This window comes from Aptenodytes forsteri, unplaced genomic scaffold (assembly GCF_000699145.1).
Source record: "Aptenodytes forsteri isolate BGI_AS27 unplaced genomic scaffold, ASM69914v1 Scaffold17, whole genome shotgun sequence".
NCBI classification, from domain to species: domain Eukaryota; kingdom Metazoa; phylum Chordata; class Aves; order Sphenisciformes; family Spheniscidae; genus Aptenodytes; species Aptenodytes forsteri.
Window position 1 is genome coordinate 1,021,266 of NW_008795027.1, and position 18,181 is coordinate 1,039,446.

Consider the following 18,181-nt stretch of genomic DNA (forward strand, 5'->3'; position numbering starts at 1 on the left):
AGGCACCGAAATGAAATTCCCTCTCCTGTGGGTTGTTGGCTGCACATGCTGCTCTTACAGCTGTGCTGTGCTCCCAGGACAGCCAGCAGTTGGGCAGGTAAGAGGACAAGGCTCTGTCTGCCTTCACTAGCTTTTGTATAATCCACCCTGCCCTGTAGTATTACGAAAACTCAGTTTTCGCCTTTCTTTCTGTGGTAGAGAAGTATGTCTCTGAGGCAGTACTGGAAAAATCTATCACTGCCATTCCCAGATTTCCATAACTCCTGGTATGTGGTTTGCCCTGATTGACTAATAGCTCTGGTAAGGTGGCTGTCACCATCTGTGTTGTGCCTGGGCATTTAAGCAATAAATTTTGAGACTGGGGGCTTGGACTGTGCCTGTGGCAAGCCTGCAGTGGTTCCCCTGCAGGCAGGTGGGCAGCAAATGAGAGGCAGCTTACTCTTACCCTAGGCATGCAGGCAGGGGAAGTAGCAGAGCCCTGGACACATCTAGGTTCACCTGTGGGGCAGTCAGAGGCAGGTGGTGAGCACAGAGTGGTTCCTGGTGCCCAGGAGCAGAAGGAGTGTGGGAAGGGACTTTCATTTAGTTGGGGGTCCCCAGGTTCTGCTGTCTGCAGAGGACAGCTACAGGGGACTGTATGCAGCACCAGGAAGCCCACTGTCTCCAGGCTTGACCAGTTCCAGCATGTTTCTTGTAGCTGCAATGACAGATTTTTCTGTCCCCTACAGCTCCAAGTGTGCAGCAGCAGTCACTGTATTGGCAGCGTACGGTGATGGTGTGGTTTGAAGCCTTGCACGACTGCGCTTACACTAGCAAAACCTCTCTCTTAGATCCGTATCTTGGGGCAGTAGCCAGGCAGGCTGGATGCAGCCCAAGACCCCCAACAACTTCCGGACCTGGAACTGTGCAGTGGTCTGCTGATGCAGGGAGATCTAGCAATGCCCACCTGTTGTACGGTGGCTGTCCTCTTCCAGATCCCACTGTTTCTAATGAGCTGTTTCCAGAAGATGACTCCAGTGATTTGACACATGGTAATGTATGGGTTTTAATCCTGTTCTTTCCCACACCTCCACCTCCTTCTGAATGTTATTGCTGATGAAAGCCTGGGTGCTTTGAATACCACCCACCCATGCCGCTGCTACATCAGGTTCAGCATATGTTTTCATCTATAGGACTCACCTGCTCTAGCATGGGCTTTCCTTTATTTCCCCCTGCAGCAGAAGGTGCAAGTCATCTGGGCTTCCCCCTCCTCAGCCCCTCACCCTCATGCATTATGTGCTGCTGTCCCTCTTGACAGCCCCATATTGCAATGGTGCTTCCTTGCTGAAGTTGCCTTTCACAGCTCGTCAAAAGCTGTCCTGCTCAGTTCTCTACACAACAGCCTAGCTGGGGCTCACTCTTAAGTGAGAACATCTGGGCACATCTTGTTCAGTCATAGGAATGTGGTCCAAGGTAGTCCTCTAGAAAGGCATGTTGATGCACATTCACTCCCCATTGGATCATGTGGTCAAACTATGTGTACTGCAGTCTCACACTGCAGCAGCATTGCTGCTGTCAATGAGCACTTTCTTTTGGGTTTCCAGGGGTGGATCCCTCAGCAAGAGGAGTCAGTTCCTTGACTTCACATACCTGGTCTACAGGCATACCACTGCCCTTCGTGTCCTGGGTACCTGGAAGTACTGCCAAGTTAGCAGCTCCTGGGGACAGCTGGATGGAAAGGGTTTTCACTTCTGGTACAATATTTGACACTTCCCAAGATATCCTTCCCTGGCTCCTGGAAAGACCTTGACAGTGCAACTCCACCGGCCCATAGAGTGCAGATTAGATAGGAAGATGGTATTTGTTTTCCCAGCATTGTGGGCTGCTTCTCTCGGATGCCAGGCCTGCCTCAGTTCCTTGCTGTAGGTAGGACTCAGGATGGTGAACTAGATGAAGCAATGCAGTGTCAACAGCTGAGTGCACATTCTGGAAAGTACGTGGAAACCAAGTACAGCTTGCCAGGGATGAGACCATAACTTCACATGCACTTTTAGGTAGCTAGCACTACTGATGATAGAGACAGTTTCACCCAATGTTCACTGCTTCTTCCTGCCCCTTTGCTGCCTTGTCTCTTGTTTTGACAAGAGCATCTGCATAGCCACATGGGGAACCTGATTCTGATCAAGATCCAGCTGAAAAATAACCCAGCAAAACAAACAAAAAAAAACCCAAAAAAGCATATTTAGTTTAAATCTGGATCTGTTCCCTGATCTGACTCACCATGTGGCCACACAAATGTTTGGACCAGCACAGTGGAGGAGGCAGGGCAGGAGCAGAAGGAGACAGATTCTGGTAGAAACTGAGAAACTGCCTCTTAGCAGCAGCGTCAGGCCATGCCAGCTGACACTGTGAACCTACACCATGAAATATTATATCCTCCTGTATGGGAAATGATGTTGACTGATTTCAAAGACAGCACTATTTGTTAAACACTGGAGTAAAATGTTTTCTTTTTTCCTTTTTTCTTAGGACTCAGTCAAGTTATATGTGGGAACCCCAGCAAAGCCCTTCGTGCAAGGAGGCAAAAGCTAGGTGTATGTTTTTCTTGTATACTTCATATTCCTGCCTGGTGACCTCCATAAATCCTGTGATAAACAACTCCCACTGTGGCTTGTGGCAGCTCACTGTCTTCTGTAGCCCAAAAGCACCCCCAACATGCAATTGGCCTTGAGGAGGACGGAGAGTCTCTTGCCCTGATGTTACAAAGGTGCCCATGTGCTAGCAGCAATTAACCATCAGCTGTAAAGGAACACGTGAAAATCACGTATCAGCTGCTGGCAGCGCATTTCCTATCATCCTGGCTGAGCAAAGTGCAAGGCAGGATTGCAAAATTTGATGGTATTTCTACAACAGCTATTAAGCAAAAGATTTTTTTCAGCAGTGTTTCTTTGATGTCGGTGTAAATAGTCAGATCACTAATGCTGCAAGGCCGTTCCTATTGACTAAACAAACACAAAGCCAAAGTTTGTTCCTCTTGGCAGTGGGGTGGTACCCCAGCCCTGCAGGTCAGCCTGCTCATTTTGGTGGTAACTTAGTGAGAGGCTACCCATGTGTGTAAGGGGGTGCAGTCTGCGTCGTCATGGTTAGCTTTTGTGGGCCCTGAGGTTCAACATGGCACGGATGCACGTGCATATGTTTAAACAGGCTGTGCTAAATCAGCATGCACAGGACACCTGCATCGAAGCGCTGTCAGCAGCCTCACTTAATGCTGACAACAGATGTTAAATAACTGCTGGAAAAAATGTGTCCCTCCCTTGTATCTCTGCTGCCACTGCCTGAGCACTAGAAGCTTTTCTGAAACAAATTTGAACATTTGAGTGAATTACTGTGTGTTACAAACTAGGATGTGGAAGGGGACTGTGGTCATATGCTGAATGATGCAGTTTCTGTGGTACTGGTCTTAATATGCTTATTGGCATAGATGCTACAGGTTTATACACCAGCGAGATATAAAGCAACGTTTTTGTTACTGCCACCCTGAGTTCCTCAAGCTGTAACAGTGCACATGACTGGGGCATGGGGCTTCTTAAACCTGAAGAGCAAGAAAATGGTGAGGGGTGATCTGAAAACTCAGGAGTAACAGTGGACTTTGATGCCTTCTAAAATCCACAATCTAGAAATGGAGCTGGGGAGAGCTCCTGAGGTTATCAAGATAAACTTCTGTCGTTTTTGCAGCCACCTGCAGTGAGCCCTTTGAAACTCTGCAGTATGAGGACTGAAAACCTTTATGGCTCTGGAGGAGGAGGAGATCTGCACCAGGAAGTTGTGTTCTTTGAACTGAGAGTATGGAGAGAGCAGCACAAGCGGTGAGACCACGGGAGAAATCTTGTCCTGGAGTAAAACGGGCATTCATTTTCTGCTGTAATAATAAAATAAACTCTTTGGCCACCTGGTGGCGGTTTCAGGGGATAGCCTTGGCCTCCTGCCTTCCTGTCCCTGCGGTGGCAATCCTTCCATCAGTCCTCCCCACTGGAGCATCTGTGGGGTGGGCAAGGGAGAAGAAAACTGGGGGAAGCTCTGACCTCTCTCTAGAGCAGGCTGAAGACCAGCATAGACAGGGTGGGCTTGCTTGCTTAGTGAGAGCAAGGAAATGACTTTTCATAACTGGTATGACATTCTTGACCCTGACAGTGTCTACCTTCAGACAGTGAAAGAAATGAAAGTGGATGAGGTTTTCTGCAAGCATCACATTGGCCTAACCAAATGAAAGGCTGAAAGGAAAATAACACCATGCTGAGATTCCCCCATCTCATAGATAATGGTTCTTTTGGGAGTAAAAATGGCTTTATTTCTCTGAGCTTGCTTCACTGCGTGGTATTTTAAATCTGCCCCATTTCACTTGATTAACTTTAGGACACTTTCAGATAATCCGCCACTGGCACCTTAGATGCCTGATCCATTTAGAATGATTTTCCATATCTCCAGGAAAGTGGGAAATCACAATTTTAGTGATCCGCTGTCTGGGTGTTTGCCTGTGTGGCCATGCCAAGCTGCGCTTGGCTGGCTGCATATTCACAGCTCAAAGGTTAAAGGTGTGATACTTGATGTTGTCCAGGTGCCTGCAAACAGCTCAGCAAGAAAAAGTCTCCCAAGCACTGAAGGTAACTCTTAGTGATGAGGAAGAGGGTGAAGACTGCAACCTGACTGACAGCTGTGAAGATGAGTTGAGGGAGACTTGTGATGAGGACCTCATTGAAAGAATTTCTCTTGATTCTTCTTGCCACTCCTGTCTTTCCCAGTCTTCCTCAGGTAGTGGACCTAAACCTCTGGGGAAGGGTTAGCATTGGGTAGTGACACGTGCTACTAACTTTTTGTAGATAGGTGTATTAGTAACTGCAGTGTTTTACGAGATCTGGCTTCTGTGCTCTAGAGCAGCAATTTGGAAATATCATTGCAGAGCCAAACCCTAAGTAATCCATTCCAGTTTTTAAGCACGACATGGCGGCCAGCTGTGTTGACCATCAGTTGACATATTTCAGCATGGATTTATAGAATTAAGAGGAACAAAGCTGATCTTACACCAGCTTAGCATCAAGTCTAGAGGAAGGATGTGCTTCTGTCTTTTACCTTGTGTCATTAATTTATGGCAGTGCTAGGTGAGTCTAAAATACTGTTGTTCCAACTGAGCTATATTTTACCCGAGTTGGCACTGATGGAAATAATGGCTGAGCTAATGAGTAAGGTTTAACTGGGCAACTGGGAATTCCAGAAAGATATGCAACCAAAGGGATGCATTCAGGAAAGAGTTTAAAAATGAAACGTGCTCTTCTACTCAGGAACAAAGCCAAAGACCTCTCTGGAATTGCATTTACATGAATGAAAGCAGAATTCCTGCTCTTCACTGCTTGTTGAATATCCTATTTAAGAATATCAGAAACATTAATAATGGTTATTCCAAATACATATCAAGTAGAGGAGCTTACAAAAGTACAACTTTAATCTATTTCTATTGTTAATAATAACTTTTTTTTGCCTCAATAAATATTAGCATGTGAGTTTTCATTTTATATTTCTTTCAAGGGAAAAAATGGATCTATTAAAATTTGGGAAAATATAATATATTTTGGAAAAAACAGAAGTATCATTAAACTATTCAAAGCTTCTGTGTATTAACAGTAATATAAACAATATCTCCTTAACAAGAACAGAAGCTGTTTGGAAAAATCTAAAGGAATGGCCTATTGTCCAGTGACCCCAGAAGTCATAGATTATGATTGCATGGTCTCTTTAGGTTTAATCTCTCTAAAAGAGATTTAGATTTAATATGAGTTCTTTAGATTGAGTATGATTTATTACGATCTCATCATCTTTTTAGATTGAGTAGGCAATGCCCATAACATCTCATGGTGTACCAGTGTCATGCCTATAGGACTATAAAAGTGAATGGTTGGGCATAGATCTGCCCATCTTGTAACCAAATCTGCTAGGATTTGGTTACAAGATTGATGGAATGGTTTGAAAGCTAGTATTACCTAAGGGGGGAGATGACCCAATCCCAAATCACAAGCAGCTGGCCATAATAACCAAGATTCAAATAATCACGATCACAGTAGCCTTTGCCCACTGTCACTAATAGACATATGTGTTTTGCAGAGCAAATACCTGATAAAACTTAAGCAACTGATAGACTTTATTCAGCAAGGCAGTTTAAAAATACGCTTGACCTCTGTGACTTGAGACTGTGTCAAGATTTGAGAGGTATTTAAATACCTCAACACTTAACTTCAGAAGTGTGTCCTACCCAATGTGATTTTCTCACAGAAGGACTTGTTGCTGGAAACAATCCTTCTGACCAGGAAAGGACAACTCAATCTGAGCAAAACTGCTCTTATGTAAAAGTGTTTGCAGCATCAGATCCATATAATCTGCACTCTTTGGAAGTCGTTGAGTGTTATTTCGGGCTCTTGAGTCAGGCATACCAGTCTTTCAGGATGTCTTTACTTAAAAACAAATAAAAAACCCTATGAAATTTAGACATTTTTAAAGCATATAGTATGATGGAAACTGTTCAGTGAAAATTTTGTATCAGCTTTATATAGTTACCTAAGCAGTAAAATACATCCCCATCAATTAGGAGCTATAAAGCTGAACTTTCTGGGCCTGGGTTTTGGTGGCACATTCTTTAGATTGTGTTCCTGCCCTGGACCTTGCACATCAGGTGTTTAGATACAGTTGGTTCTTTTAATAGACAAGAGCAATAAGATCCCTGCTATATATAGAATGGTTTTAAGCATATATGCATGCACATTATATTCATAAGTCAGCAACAAGATTTTTCTTCTCTGTATGTTGCACCTGAGGGTTAGATGGGCTAAAATATGAATAGCCAGATAGTAGCCCTGCATGTAGTGCAATATTTTCCCTAGCAGTCAGGCACTTTCCGTAATTTTAAGGCTAATCTCAAGATTTTACTCTCACACCTCTGCCTCTGATTAAAAAAAAGTGGATCCAATCATCTGTGATTATTCCTGTGCCTTGACTTTCAGATTGCTGGATGGGGTCCTCAGGTATTTAAAACAAGTCAGTGCATCACTGGCCAGAAATGATGCAGCTATGATCCTGCCTGAGAACAGGAGGATGGGTCAGCTGGTCTGTCCCTCTTGAGCAGTGCATGGCTTGTGAGCAGTTCCAGTGTTTGGCACATCACCAGCAGTACTGGCAGGGAGGCTGCCAAGAAACCCAAACCCCCAACTGTCAGAGGAAGCAAGTCAACAAGGCCAGCATCGCTGTGTGCCCTGGGACACATCTGTCCACCCAGCTCCATCACACAGCATTCTCTGAAACCTTTCGCTCACTGGGTCGGTCATTTAGGAGTAAGATGAACTGGTAAATCACTGTGCTTTCCCCCGTTTCAGGTTTGTCACAGGCTCAGGAGGGTGCGGTGTTCTCCAACCCAAGCCATTATCTAATTCCATCCCCTCCAAAAAGTCCTTCACCTGTGTCTGTAACGGGTGTTGCAGCAAGACCTCGGAAAACGAGGAACCACAGGGTAAGACGCCTAAACATACCCAGCCAAGAGAAGGACAGGCAGTGGACAGAGCGATGCCAGTCAAGGGCTCATCAAGAAACTTCAGCCCAGCCTTTGGGCAAGGAACTTGCTCTCCTGAGCCAGCACAGCATGCCGGCTGCCTCTGGATCCCGAGGGCAGCGCCAGCCTGCTGGGACCACCAGCCGGCAAAGGCCTATTTCAGGACCAGCAGCTGTTGGATCAACAAGCATCAGGTATGCGTGCTACCAGCAGCACTGCCTGCAGCATGTCTGGGGAAAACAGAAGGGACTTCACAGCAGGAAAAAGCAGACTTCTGTGTTGTCTCTGGAGTCTCCTGCCTGTTCTGTAAAAAGAACTCCTTTTATTTGTGCTGACATTTGCCTTTGACATCTAATGCTAAATGAAACATTTTCTCATGTTCCTTATAGCTTGAGCGTTGGAAATTTTGTATTTTCTTGAATAACAGCCCAGAATTTTCCTGTGTTCTTACTGCTCCATTCCCATGTTCCCCATGCAGGGCCAATGCCATGTCTGTTGCAGAGCTCTTGTAGTGGCGCTTGTTCAAGACTCTCCTCGGGTAAACCCCAGGACAAGTTCCTGACATCCCACTTCGTTTTTTTTCCCTTGAAACTTACATTAATTCATGTTAGAAAGAGCTTTGGAAAATAAAGTAGGCATTAGCTTAGTGTCACATGCACCAGAACATGGTTAGTTCTGAACGCGGTTACTGTAAGATTAGCATCATGTTGCTTCTTTGAAGAAATAAAACTGAGGAGTTGTGACATGACACTTTGATTTTGAAATTAACGTAATCATTATAGAGCAGTATAGGCAGAGTGCATGCCTTGTGTGGGAAGCTGGTGTGCCTTGTGCTGCTCCCAGGCCTGGCAGCTTTTGGTTCAGTTTTCAGAGCAGGAGACAGCAGAGCCGGTGGGGAGAATGCAGATATTCAGACCCAGAGTGCAATTTCACCACAGTGTTTCTCTCTTTTCCTCAGGCCCATCATGGATGAGAGCCCTTCTGGAGAGATCAGCCACCACCAGCCAGCTGTCTGCTCATCCACAAAAGCCTTGGAGAGGTTTGGGCTGATGAACACCGCTTGGCCCCTGACTGCCAGGGCCATGCTGCAGTCATTGCCAGACAGACCCACTGCCTCAACAACATCTCAGAACAAAAGTCCCCGGTCCTAGAAGATACCCAGGTAGCAGCGTGTGTTGGAGCCATGTACACAGCACAGTCTTGAAGGATCAATGCTATCTTTCAGCTTCTTCTGTAAGCTAAACACAGAGCTGTGCAAGTAGAGCAGTTCAAACAAATGACATGATTTGCCTCAATTAAGGCTACAGCTGGTCCAGAGATGCTTTCTTTAAAGAGCACCCGCTGAACAACAGAAGAGCTACTCAACCTCTTATTACAGAAAAACATGATTATTTTTGCAGCCTTCATGCACTAAAACAGACAAACCCTAACGTATTTCGTCTCATTCACACCATGCCCTGCTCTGTGAGTCAGGCAGGGACACCGAACCAAGCAGAGCATGGAGCCTGCAGTTTGTGAAGTGGGCTGGAAGAAGTGAGGGACACAGGGCATTCCCTCTCACGCTCAGCCACCTGACCTAGCAGCAGCCCTGTGGTGTATCTTTTGCGGTCCTGGATGTTTAACATGCAAGAGACAAAGCCAAGGGCTTGAGAGGAAGCGTTGGCTGGAGAGGGTTGTAAGGGAGGGGGTGTGTGTTGCCCGAGGTAGAGCCTAGGAAGACTGGGTGGTTTCAGAGCTGATGCCCCCACAGGAGCTCACCCCATTCACAAGCATCCGAGGTTCTTGTTGCCTGCATCGCTATGGGAGCAAATACTGACCAAGTGGCTCATCCCAATATTAACATGTTTGTTTGCTCCATAGCTACCTGGAAGGATTTCTCTCACTTCCTATGGATAGACATTGCATACCGGAATTTTATTAGCAGAGCTGACCTGTGTAAGCAGGTGTCAGAGCATCCCCTGCGTGTGCCGTTAGAGTCAGGGATCCCACCTCTAGGGTTTTTTTAGATCAAATAGACTTTCCAATTTCATATGACTGAATAATTTTAAGTAATGCTGCAGCAAAGACAAGGCAGGGAAGTAAAGGAATGTTCTCTTGTTTTTTCAGTAGGGCATTTGCTTTATATTCGGGTGAGATTCAAAACATCTGTTTTAGTGACTGCGGACTGTGAGATGCTGATCCAAATGACTGTGCCTTACAGCTTTATTGATGTTGCAGTCTGAAACCAAGTGTTACCGCATTTTTTTCCCAGTTTAAGTTACTATGTTAGATATATATTTTTAAATCAATTGATAAAACAGTAATTACGTGATGAGTTAATGAATTGGTTTATGTCTTCTTTCTACTGGTCAGCTTAATGTAGAGGAGCAGAGTAATAGAGAAAGCCCCAAAACTTCGGCTCATTGTGGTGATACTTGCACCACTTTCTCCTACAAAATAGTCTGGAGCTTGAAGCTAGTTTGCCCAGTTTTGGTGAGTCCTAGAGGAAATCATCCATCAAAAATCATTAAAATCACTTGTGGCACGTGATTCTGTGCAATACTATGGATGCAGGCAGGATTTCCCATCAGGTGTCACCCAACAGCAGTGCCTGTGTCCTTAAATGGGCTTCTAAAATGGACTTTTTGCCAGTGTCGCTGACCATGACAATCACCAAAAAAAAATCTGACCTTGTAAAAAAAAGAAGAAAATGGCAGCATAGTTTTCAGAAATGCTCTGCGCCCTCCCCACCTGCTTCAGGTCTGCAGCCCTTGCTGGCAGTCAGCACTGTTGACAATCAGGCCCTTCTCTATAGCCAGGGTTGTATCAGTGGGTGATGGGTAGGATTGTCTTCTCCAAATATTCAGAGCCTCCCTCTCAATTGGCATCTTTGATTTCAAAGGGGCAGAGGGGAAAAAAAAGCATAAGTAGTTTTTGTGCGTGGAAACTGGGGCAGCTAGACGGGTCTGCATGTGTGCATCTGCAGATGCAAAACTCTGGGTATGGATCTGGAAAGTACTCTCAAAAGCACCTGTGAGCTCATCTCGCGGCAAACACAACTTGGCTCTGTATATGCATAGGGCAAGGAGCTTCTCTGTGGTGGTGGAGAGGGCTTGGAGAAAAGAAAAAAAGCTCTGTCCTCATGTGTGGAAAGTAAGAGTCACTGAGGGCTTCATCAAAACCATTTAACTCAAGGTTTCCTGTTTTAACTTCCCTTCAAGTACCCCAGTGATAACTCTCAGGGGTGCAGACAGTGTGTGACCTTCAAAACAGCCACCCCACCCCTTACTAACCAACTCAGCCCTCCTGATGGCCTAACTGGTAGGCAGTTGTATGCTGTGTAGTGGCATGGCATGTCTGTACAGAGACAGGAGAGGGTGTCCACCCTACCTATTGATCACTGCATTGGCTGGTGACCCAGCACCTTCTCAGGTGCGTATCCGTAGGTGTGGGTATGTAAGACGGGCTTGAAGCCATGTGCTTTTGTGTCCTGGCAGTGTCACCATGAGGATTTAATGTCCAGAGCTGACTTGAAGGCCTGAGGAGCGAAGCAGTTGGCATGAGCTTTGTGGCTTTAGTGGCACTGTCCTGCAGCAGAAAGCGGCGATGCCGGGAGCTGGGGGCCCTGGGGCACTTGCAGGGCAGCATCTTGATGCCACTCTCCTCATTTGATCCTCTGGGTTATGTACAGGAAAGCAAAAGCTCTGCTCTCAGATGGACCTTGTGGGCAGGACGCCCCATGCTTATCTGGGAGGCGTGCTCAGTCTCGAGCTGCACTGCTGACCACATGCCCAGAGCACAGGGCAGGAGGCCAGAGAAGGATGCTCCCATGCTCAGCGAAGCGATAACACTTAGCTCTTGGGCATTGCTTTCCCGAGGTGGATCTCCAGCTGTGTTATCCAGCAGGACAGAGACTGGTTTCGTGCATACAGAGAGGAAGGCAAAGTGACTTGGCAGAGAGCAGCGGCACCAGTAGGAATCTGACTTCCCGCCATCATGCACGCATCTTGCTAATGTGGTTTGGGCAGAAGGAGTGGAGGAAGACTAATTAGTTCTCAGCACATGAAAGGTTAGCAGGTAGCAGAGCCAAGCATTGGTGGACAGTTCTGTCACAGGCATCAGGTTTTTGCGTGCCACCTTCATTGCATCCTTTCTGGGCGATCTGACCTGCTGAGTGGTATGTGCGAGAGTATGTGCTCTGAAGCTAAATGTGTAACGAGACCCAGTGACAGGCTGTTGTGCATGGAGCAGCAGGGAGGCTTGTTAAGAGAGCAAGCTTGTGATCACAGCGCGACCTAACAGGGAAGAAGGGCTGGTAGTCTCCTCTCTGCTGGTAGTGGGTGCACCTCAAGGTTTCCCAAAGCTGCCATGCTGTTCTCTGTCACAGTTTCCAGGACAAGCAAAATAAACAGGGCTGTTGCAGATTAGACCTGCACAGCTATAACAGATCCACAGAGGAAATTATTGCTCTGGTTTTAGCCTCTGCTCATCCACTTTCCACCTTTTAATCTAGAAAATGTAAAAGCCAGCCAGGGCTTTAATAGGCTAATTAGGAAATGTCAGGCATGATGGGCTACCCGTGAATTCGATTCTCTTGGCCCAGAAGGGAAATATATGGGGAGTTTCATCATGAGTTTTCTTGTTGCTGTTTCCTCTCTTAAAATCCTGCGTTGGTCCCTTGAATATGGACAAAGTCATTTAATGAATGATCTTATTCCCATCCCTGCCTTTGCAGACTCTTAATATTTATCTCGGTAGGATCCTTGCTTCCAGTTGGATGCAACCATTTTCGGATGTACATTACCAGGGTCCATCCCCTCATTCTTGTAATGGGCCAGGAGCTGCTGATGCCTTTAAGTATCTCACTGCCTTAATGGGATTTGCTGCCAGCTGCCAAATTGATATCTAGTGTGTAAGCAGGAGAGAGGGGCAAGAACTGCTCCCCCCTCACCTATTAATAAATTAGCGCTGCAGGGAAGAGTTTTCTGCCAGGAGCTAAGTCTCATCAGTGCGTGCTGCTAAGCGAGAGGGTTGTTAGCGGGGGGCAGCTGCCCTGCAGGGAGTAGGGCCTGGAGCAAAGAGATTTGGCCCAAAGCAATGATGCTTCAGCATTAGAAGCACGGTCCATCCAGGAGGCCTCTCAGCATCACTTAGCTGGTGTCCCGCAAGCAGCTCTGCTGGAGTGGCTGGTGCTGCCCTGCATACTGAAAGGCTCTGCTCAGCCAGAGCTTTAAAAAATAATTGGAGAAAGAAGCGGGGAGCTGCGTGCTAGCCAGCCAGTTATTTCAGTGTCTAAAAATCCTTCGTCCTCCTGAAGGGAGTGTGTCCGGGACAGCATCCCACCCAAACAAATGGGCCCTGACAAGTGAAGGCGGCTCCTGCTCAGGCTTGGATTGCATTCTGCACCTCCCAGCTCTGCAGAGCCCAGCCTGTTGCAGGGACCTTAGCATCCCATTTAGGGACAGGCCAAAGGGGATGCTAGCCCTGTTCAGTGTCCCCATCGCAGCTGTGTGCACAGCCCACCTCTGGGCTCATGGTTGTCGTGCTTATTACCGAGGCCATTACTTACTCATGTGGAAGGCTTGGGGTTGCTTTGCACTTGGAACAAATTCATCTTCATTGCTAGATGAAGAGGAGATACTTTCTTTGGCTGCCAGGGAGGAGAAAGTCCAGGAGATGTTCAGGAGGGAAAGTCTCGTACACATCTCCTCTTCAAATACATACAAATGTGACAGTTCAGCTCAGGATCATTTCCTACATGGTTCCGTGGCTTGCCACCATGTTCAGAGCCCAATGTGCTCGGGCTCATTGCCATGGGCAGTGGTAGGACATGGACACTTCTGGGGTATGATTAGTCAGATTCATGCTCCAGTAGTGCCAGTCTCTCCATTGATAAAGCAGGGTTTAAGACAGCTTAGATGTCTGCCGGGTACCATCCAATGCCAGATGAGATGAATCCTGCCCTATGATAGCTTTCTCAGTATGCCAGAGTATCCTGGCCATGTTTTTATTGTTGGCAGCATATTGGTCCTCTTAAGTTCCCCTGGGGGATACTGGAAATATGAAGGTAAATATATCTTTCCTCTCCTGGCTAAGCCAAAGGACCAGCCTTGAAGAATGGAGATGGCACAGGAGCATGTGACTGCTGGGGACAGCGCGCCTCATGTCAGTGTACGTGGCTCCTTGAGCAGGCCTGCGAAGCTTTTGGACCTTCCAGGGAGGCGCGTGCAGGGGGGCAGGCAGGGCAGGGCAGCTGCGGGACAGCAAGGAGGGCTTGTCCTGGACTGAATTCAAGGTGCCACTGCAGACTGTGAGCTGGTGCTGCAGGCAGAGAGCTGGCCCACTGCAGATGCATCTGGGAGGGCAGGTCTGCTGCCCGGTCCCCAAAAAGAGGGGGATGTCTGTCATCGCTGTCCCCAGAGAGGGGAACGCTGGCTGGACTTTTAGAAACCAGTCCAGCTAGCTGGGAGGTGACCCATGTAGTGGAGATCCTGCCTGGGAGGTCTCTTGCTGTCACTAGAAGAAAGACAACCTTGTGGTGACAGCCTTGATCAAGCCTTAGGGGCAGTGGAGTCATGTTTCAGCTCTGCACTGGTTTCCTACGGAGCAAGGACAAATCGTGTGATCTGAGAGGAGGTGTAGCGTGGTCTTACACAGGCAACAAAAGCAGGGCCTTGTTCTGACCTGTCCCTCAAACAAGGCATCCACCACGGGCACGTCCTCTCCCCATTGCCATAAAAAACCTCATTGCACCTGCGCATTCCCAGCTGGAGCTCAGCATGATTGTGCTAAAATTAAGGGAGTAATTGAGATAATTTTTTAAGCATGCCAGGGGATGAAGGCCTTGCAACAGGATCCTCCCGCACAGCACAGCGTAAACCAGAAAAATAAAGTGTCAGATTCCTGGATGGAGAGTTGCAGTGTCATTTATAAATATAAAACCTGTGCCTGGGGAAGAGAGTGACTGCATGTGCAACCAGGCAAGCCGCCGCTTTAGCTGAATTTGAAGAGCAAGAGGAACATCTTGAAATGGACGCTAGAGGGAAGAAGAGAGTCTCACAAGTGTAACTTTTAAAAGTAAAAAGACTCAGAAACCAAACCCAAGCAGCTCCAGAGCGTTTGGGAGGCATTCGGCACACAGTGGGCTCAGCATTTTCTTTTTTACCTTTTCCAGCATCCAGTGTGCTGGCCTCGTGTGATGCCCCTAAATGCACTATGCTGGTAGTGGCTTGCTGTATCACATACGACTTTGATTTATTTGGAAATGTTTCCTTAGGAAACCTGCAATGCCCACAAAATGTAATGGAGAACATCCCTGACCCCTGCCTTGGCACTGGAAAGCCATGGTGCTATAGGGCATCTGATGATGCTACATGCAATCCCAGCATGTCTTAAAGAGATGATTTTTGTCACAGGCCATAGCTGCAAGCTGGAAACAGGCTCTAGACCATGCATGGCTTGAGTTCCAGCTTCTCCTCCCTTGTTGACCAGGGACTTGTCTCTGGAGCCCAGCAGAGCAAGGCAGAACTTCCTGGGGGCTGTGCTCCCCAGCACCACTGGGCAAATCCCTGCTGCCAGGTCTACCAGTCTGAAACCAGTCCTCTCCCAGCCCAGCTCTGTTAAAGCTCTCTGCCATTTCTCTCCCCTTTATCCCCATCCTTGTCTCTTCCATCCTGGTACCTCCCAGGCAGGACCTCGCTGGAAGAGCGGTGCAAGCTGGTCAGGGTTTGCATTTGTTGCTGCTCTTCTCTCTTCCGTGGCTTTCCCCCCGCAGGGATCTTGGCCCTCCTCCTGATGGCAGGACGGCGCTGGGAGACCCTGGCAGTGGCCATGAGGGCTGGTCCCAAGGGCTCAACGTCTGCCACCACCCAGCCCACGTCACTTCTGTCCCAGCCCTTTCCCCACGTGGAGCCTGGCAAAATCAACACCCAAATTCTTACTGCTGCTCTGTGGGCAGGATCAGACCCCTCTTCCCCAACAGCGAGCACCAACCCAGTCCATTCTCCATCCCTGGGCCACCTTGCTGCTGCAGGCTCCTGTCAACAGCATCATCCACACCCCAGGGGACATCTAGAACTGTGACAGGGACCTGAAGGCGAGTACCACAGTACCTGCTCTGTCCCCGCTAGCCAAAACACATCGGCCACAGCCATGCTGCCTGTGGGGATGGTGCTGAGCATGTGCTGTCTCCTGGTCATGCCCTGGACTGATCAAGTCCACATGAACCATGGCTGTGCCGGGGCATGCACTAACCAAGGGTATGAGCAATCGTGGCTGCACCATCTGCCACGTAAAGGAGCTACATCACTGGCAGGTTCAGGGAGAGAGAAAGCAAAGGCAAAACTGCCATGGGAGCAAGAGACGGAAACCTTTGGGAGATCTGCCCCAGGAGGAAGGCGCTCGGCGAGAAGAGGAAGAAGCATGCTGCGGTGAGCAGCATGGGGGGAGATGGACATGCTGGCAGCAGCAGTCAGGTTGGGAGCACCACGCCATCCTGCCACAGGAGGAGAAGCACATGCTGCTGGATCAGACGTGGGGCTAGTAACAAGGCAGGGATGAAGGATCCCCCTCCGAAGCAACACCCCCCTCAAGAGCAGAGAGGTTAGAGCAGAGCGTGGTGTATCCAGACTGCCTGAATGACTCTGCTAATGGTGCATGGTCTTGCCAAGGCGAGCATCTTCCAGGGTCAGGGTATGCACCTGTCAGCCCTTACGAGAAAAGTGCTGCACACCAGGAACAACAGCCAGGATCAGGACAGGGTCATCTTCTCCAGGAGAAGGGGATTTCCTGGATTAGTCACCAAATCTTCCCCCGTTCAGAAGTTCAGTCCCAAGAGGTGCTGGGACCCTCGAGAGGATGTCTCCTGCTGCCTCCCCAGGTGCGGCTTCACAGGGTTAGCCAGGAATTAAAAATATTCATAGGTCTTGTGGTGTCAAAGCAACAAATATCTTTTTTCCCCTGGACGATCACTAACAAATTAATTTATAAATGGGAAAAAAATCTACTCTAAAAATCTAAGCGAAAAATCTCTAACCTAAATCTAAGATTAAAAACTCTCTTTTCCCTGATTTGTCCTATCCCTTTTATTTTATCTAGTGTCAGTTTTGGTGGTTTTGAAGAAGAAAAAGAGAGGTGTTAACTTCCCCTTTCAACTGCTACTGCCCAATCCCTATTTTTTGGATTATGAACAGTGCAGGGGAAGCAGGAATCCAAACACAAACCTTTGGATTAGACTAGTGGCATGGAAAAACAAAGGAGAGGCCTTGGCTGCTGCGGAAAAAGTGGTAACTTTACCTTAAGATCAAGCAACTTTGCAAGTGATTTATGAGCAGAAGGGGGATCAGCTTTGGGATCAGCTGCAGCTAATTCACGTTGGATTTTACAACCGCCTCTTAAGAAGGCATCGCCATTGCTGTGCACCACACCTCAAGCACACGGCTGGGTGGGCGAAGATCCTGAAGATGTAACCCAGCTGGATGAAGGCCTGCCTGCACCTTGCCTGCACTGGCAGAGAGCCAAGCTGCTAGCCTTCAGTCTGGGGCCAGCTTCCAGAAACCCCCGGTGTCTTGTGGGTGGCTGAGGTTTTGGGTCAAGGCCTTTTCCCCTGTGTGTCCCCAGCAGAAGGCTTGGGTGCTGGTGCTAGGGAGAAGGAGCACCCCATCTGCAGGATACAAGCCCAGGCAGGGGAGCAGAGAGGTCGTAAGAGTCGGGATCACTGTTAAGTGCCCAACAGAACCCTGTCCCAGCCTTTCCCTTGGTGTCATTTTCGCCTGGGGCGAAAGCCCCTAGCATGCAAGGGGCTAGGAGATAAGGTTCATAGCAGAGACGGGTGGTATTTGAGCTGAGCCCAACAGATTTGCTCCTTGGCAACTTACCCCAACGTGATGTGCTGGCCCACCTGACAGAGCATGGTGTGGAGGGTGAATATCTCATCTTGGGCCCTGGATACCCTGCCCTCTCCTCTGCCCTCAGCTACTTGCTCCCCTTGTAGTCCTGCCCCTTTTCTCTCAGGTCTCTGATGCTTCTGCTCCTACCTTGAAGCTCTCCTGCAAGCAGCATGACCCCTTCACAGAATCACAGGCTGGTTTAGGTTGGAAGGGACCTCTGGAGGTCATCTGGTCCAATCCCCCTGCTCAAGCAGGGCCACTTAGAGCCAGTTGCCCAGGACCACGTCCAGATGGCTTTTGAATACCTCAAAGGATGAAGATTCCACAGCCTTCCTGGGCAACCCGCTTGGGCTCAAGGTGTGTTTGCAGGGTCATGTTTCTGGCAGTGGGTAGCTCTCCCTTGCTTCCCCCTTAAGCGGACCAAGGGTCTCATTGCATGGCAGAATCAGCTGTATCCCCATCCTGCCTCTTGCCATGCCCAACTGCATTGAGGTGGTTTGGGGAGAGGAAGGGAATTATCCATGCAAGACCTGGGTGCTCCTATGGTTGCAGCAGGAGCAGGTCTCTGTTGAATCCCTAGCTCACCAGCCCGCCTGCCCATCTCAGCTCTCGGGAGCTGGTGGCTGATGCTCCAGGAGCACTACACGCTGTGTCAGGCCATGCTGGGCAGTGCCTCCTCCTAGGGCAATGTGTCCGTGTGTCCAGGCTCTGGAGCATGGGACACATGGGATGCCTGTGTGGGAATGCT

General features: G+C 48.3%; 1 protein-coding gene across 1 annotated transcript in view; it reads left to right on the plus strand.

The window, feature by feature from the left end:
- LRRC56 (leucine rich repeat containing 56) overlaps positions 1–8,718 on the plus strand; it is a 55,696-nt gene extending 46,978 nt beyond the window's left edge. Inside the window, exons 7-12 of the mRNA XM_009276024.2 lie at positions 831–1,031; positions 2,509–2,573; positions 3,715–3,845; positions 4,595–4,788; positions 7,395–7,761; positions 8,526–8,718. Of these exons, the coding sequence (XP_009274299.1) occupies positions 831–1,031; positions 2,509–2,573; positions 3,715–3,845; positions 4,595–4,788; positions 7,395–7,761; positions 8,526–8,718 (1,151 nt within the window). The remainder of the gene's footprint in view (positions 1–830; positions 1,032–2,508; positions 2,574–3,714; positions 3,846–4,594; positions 4,789–7,394; positions 7,762–8,525) is intronic.
- The last annotated feature ends 9,463 nt before the right edge of the window (positions 8,719–18,181 follow it).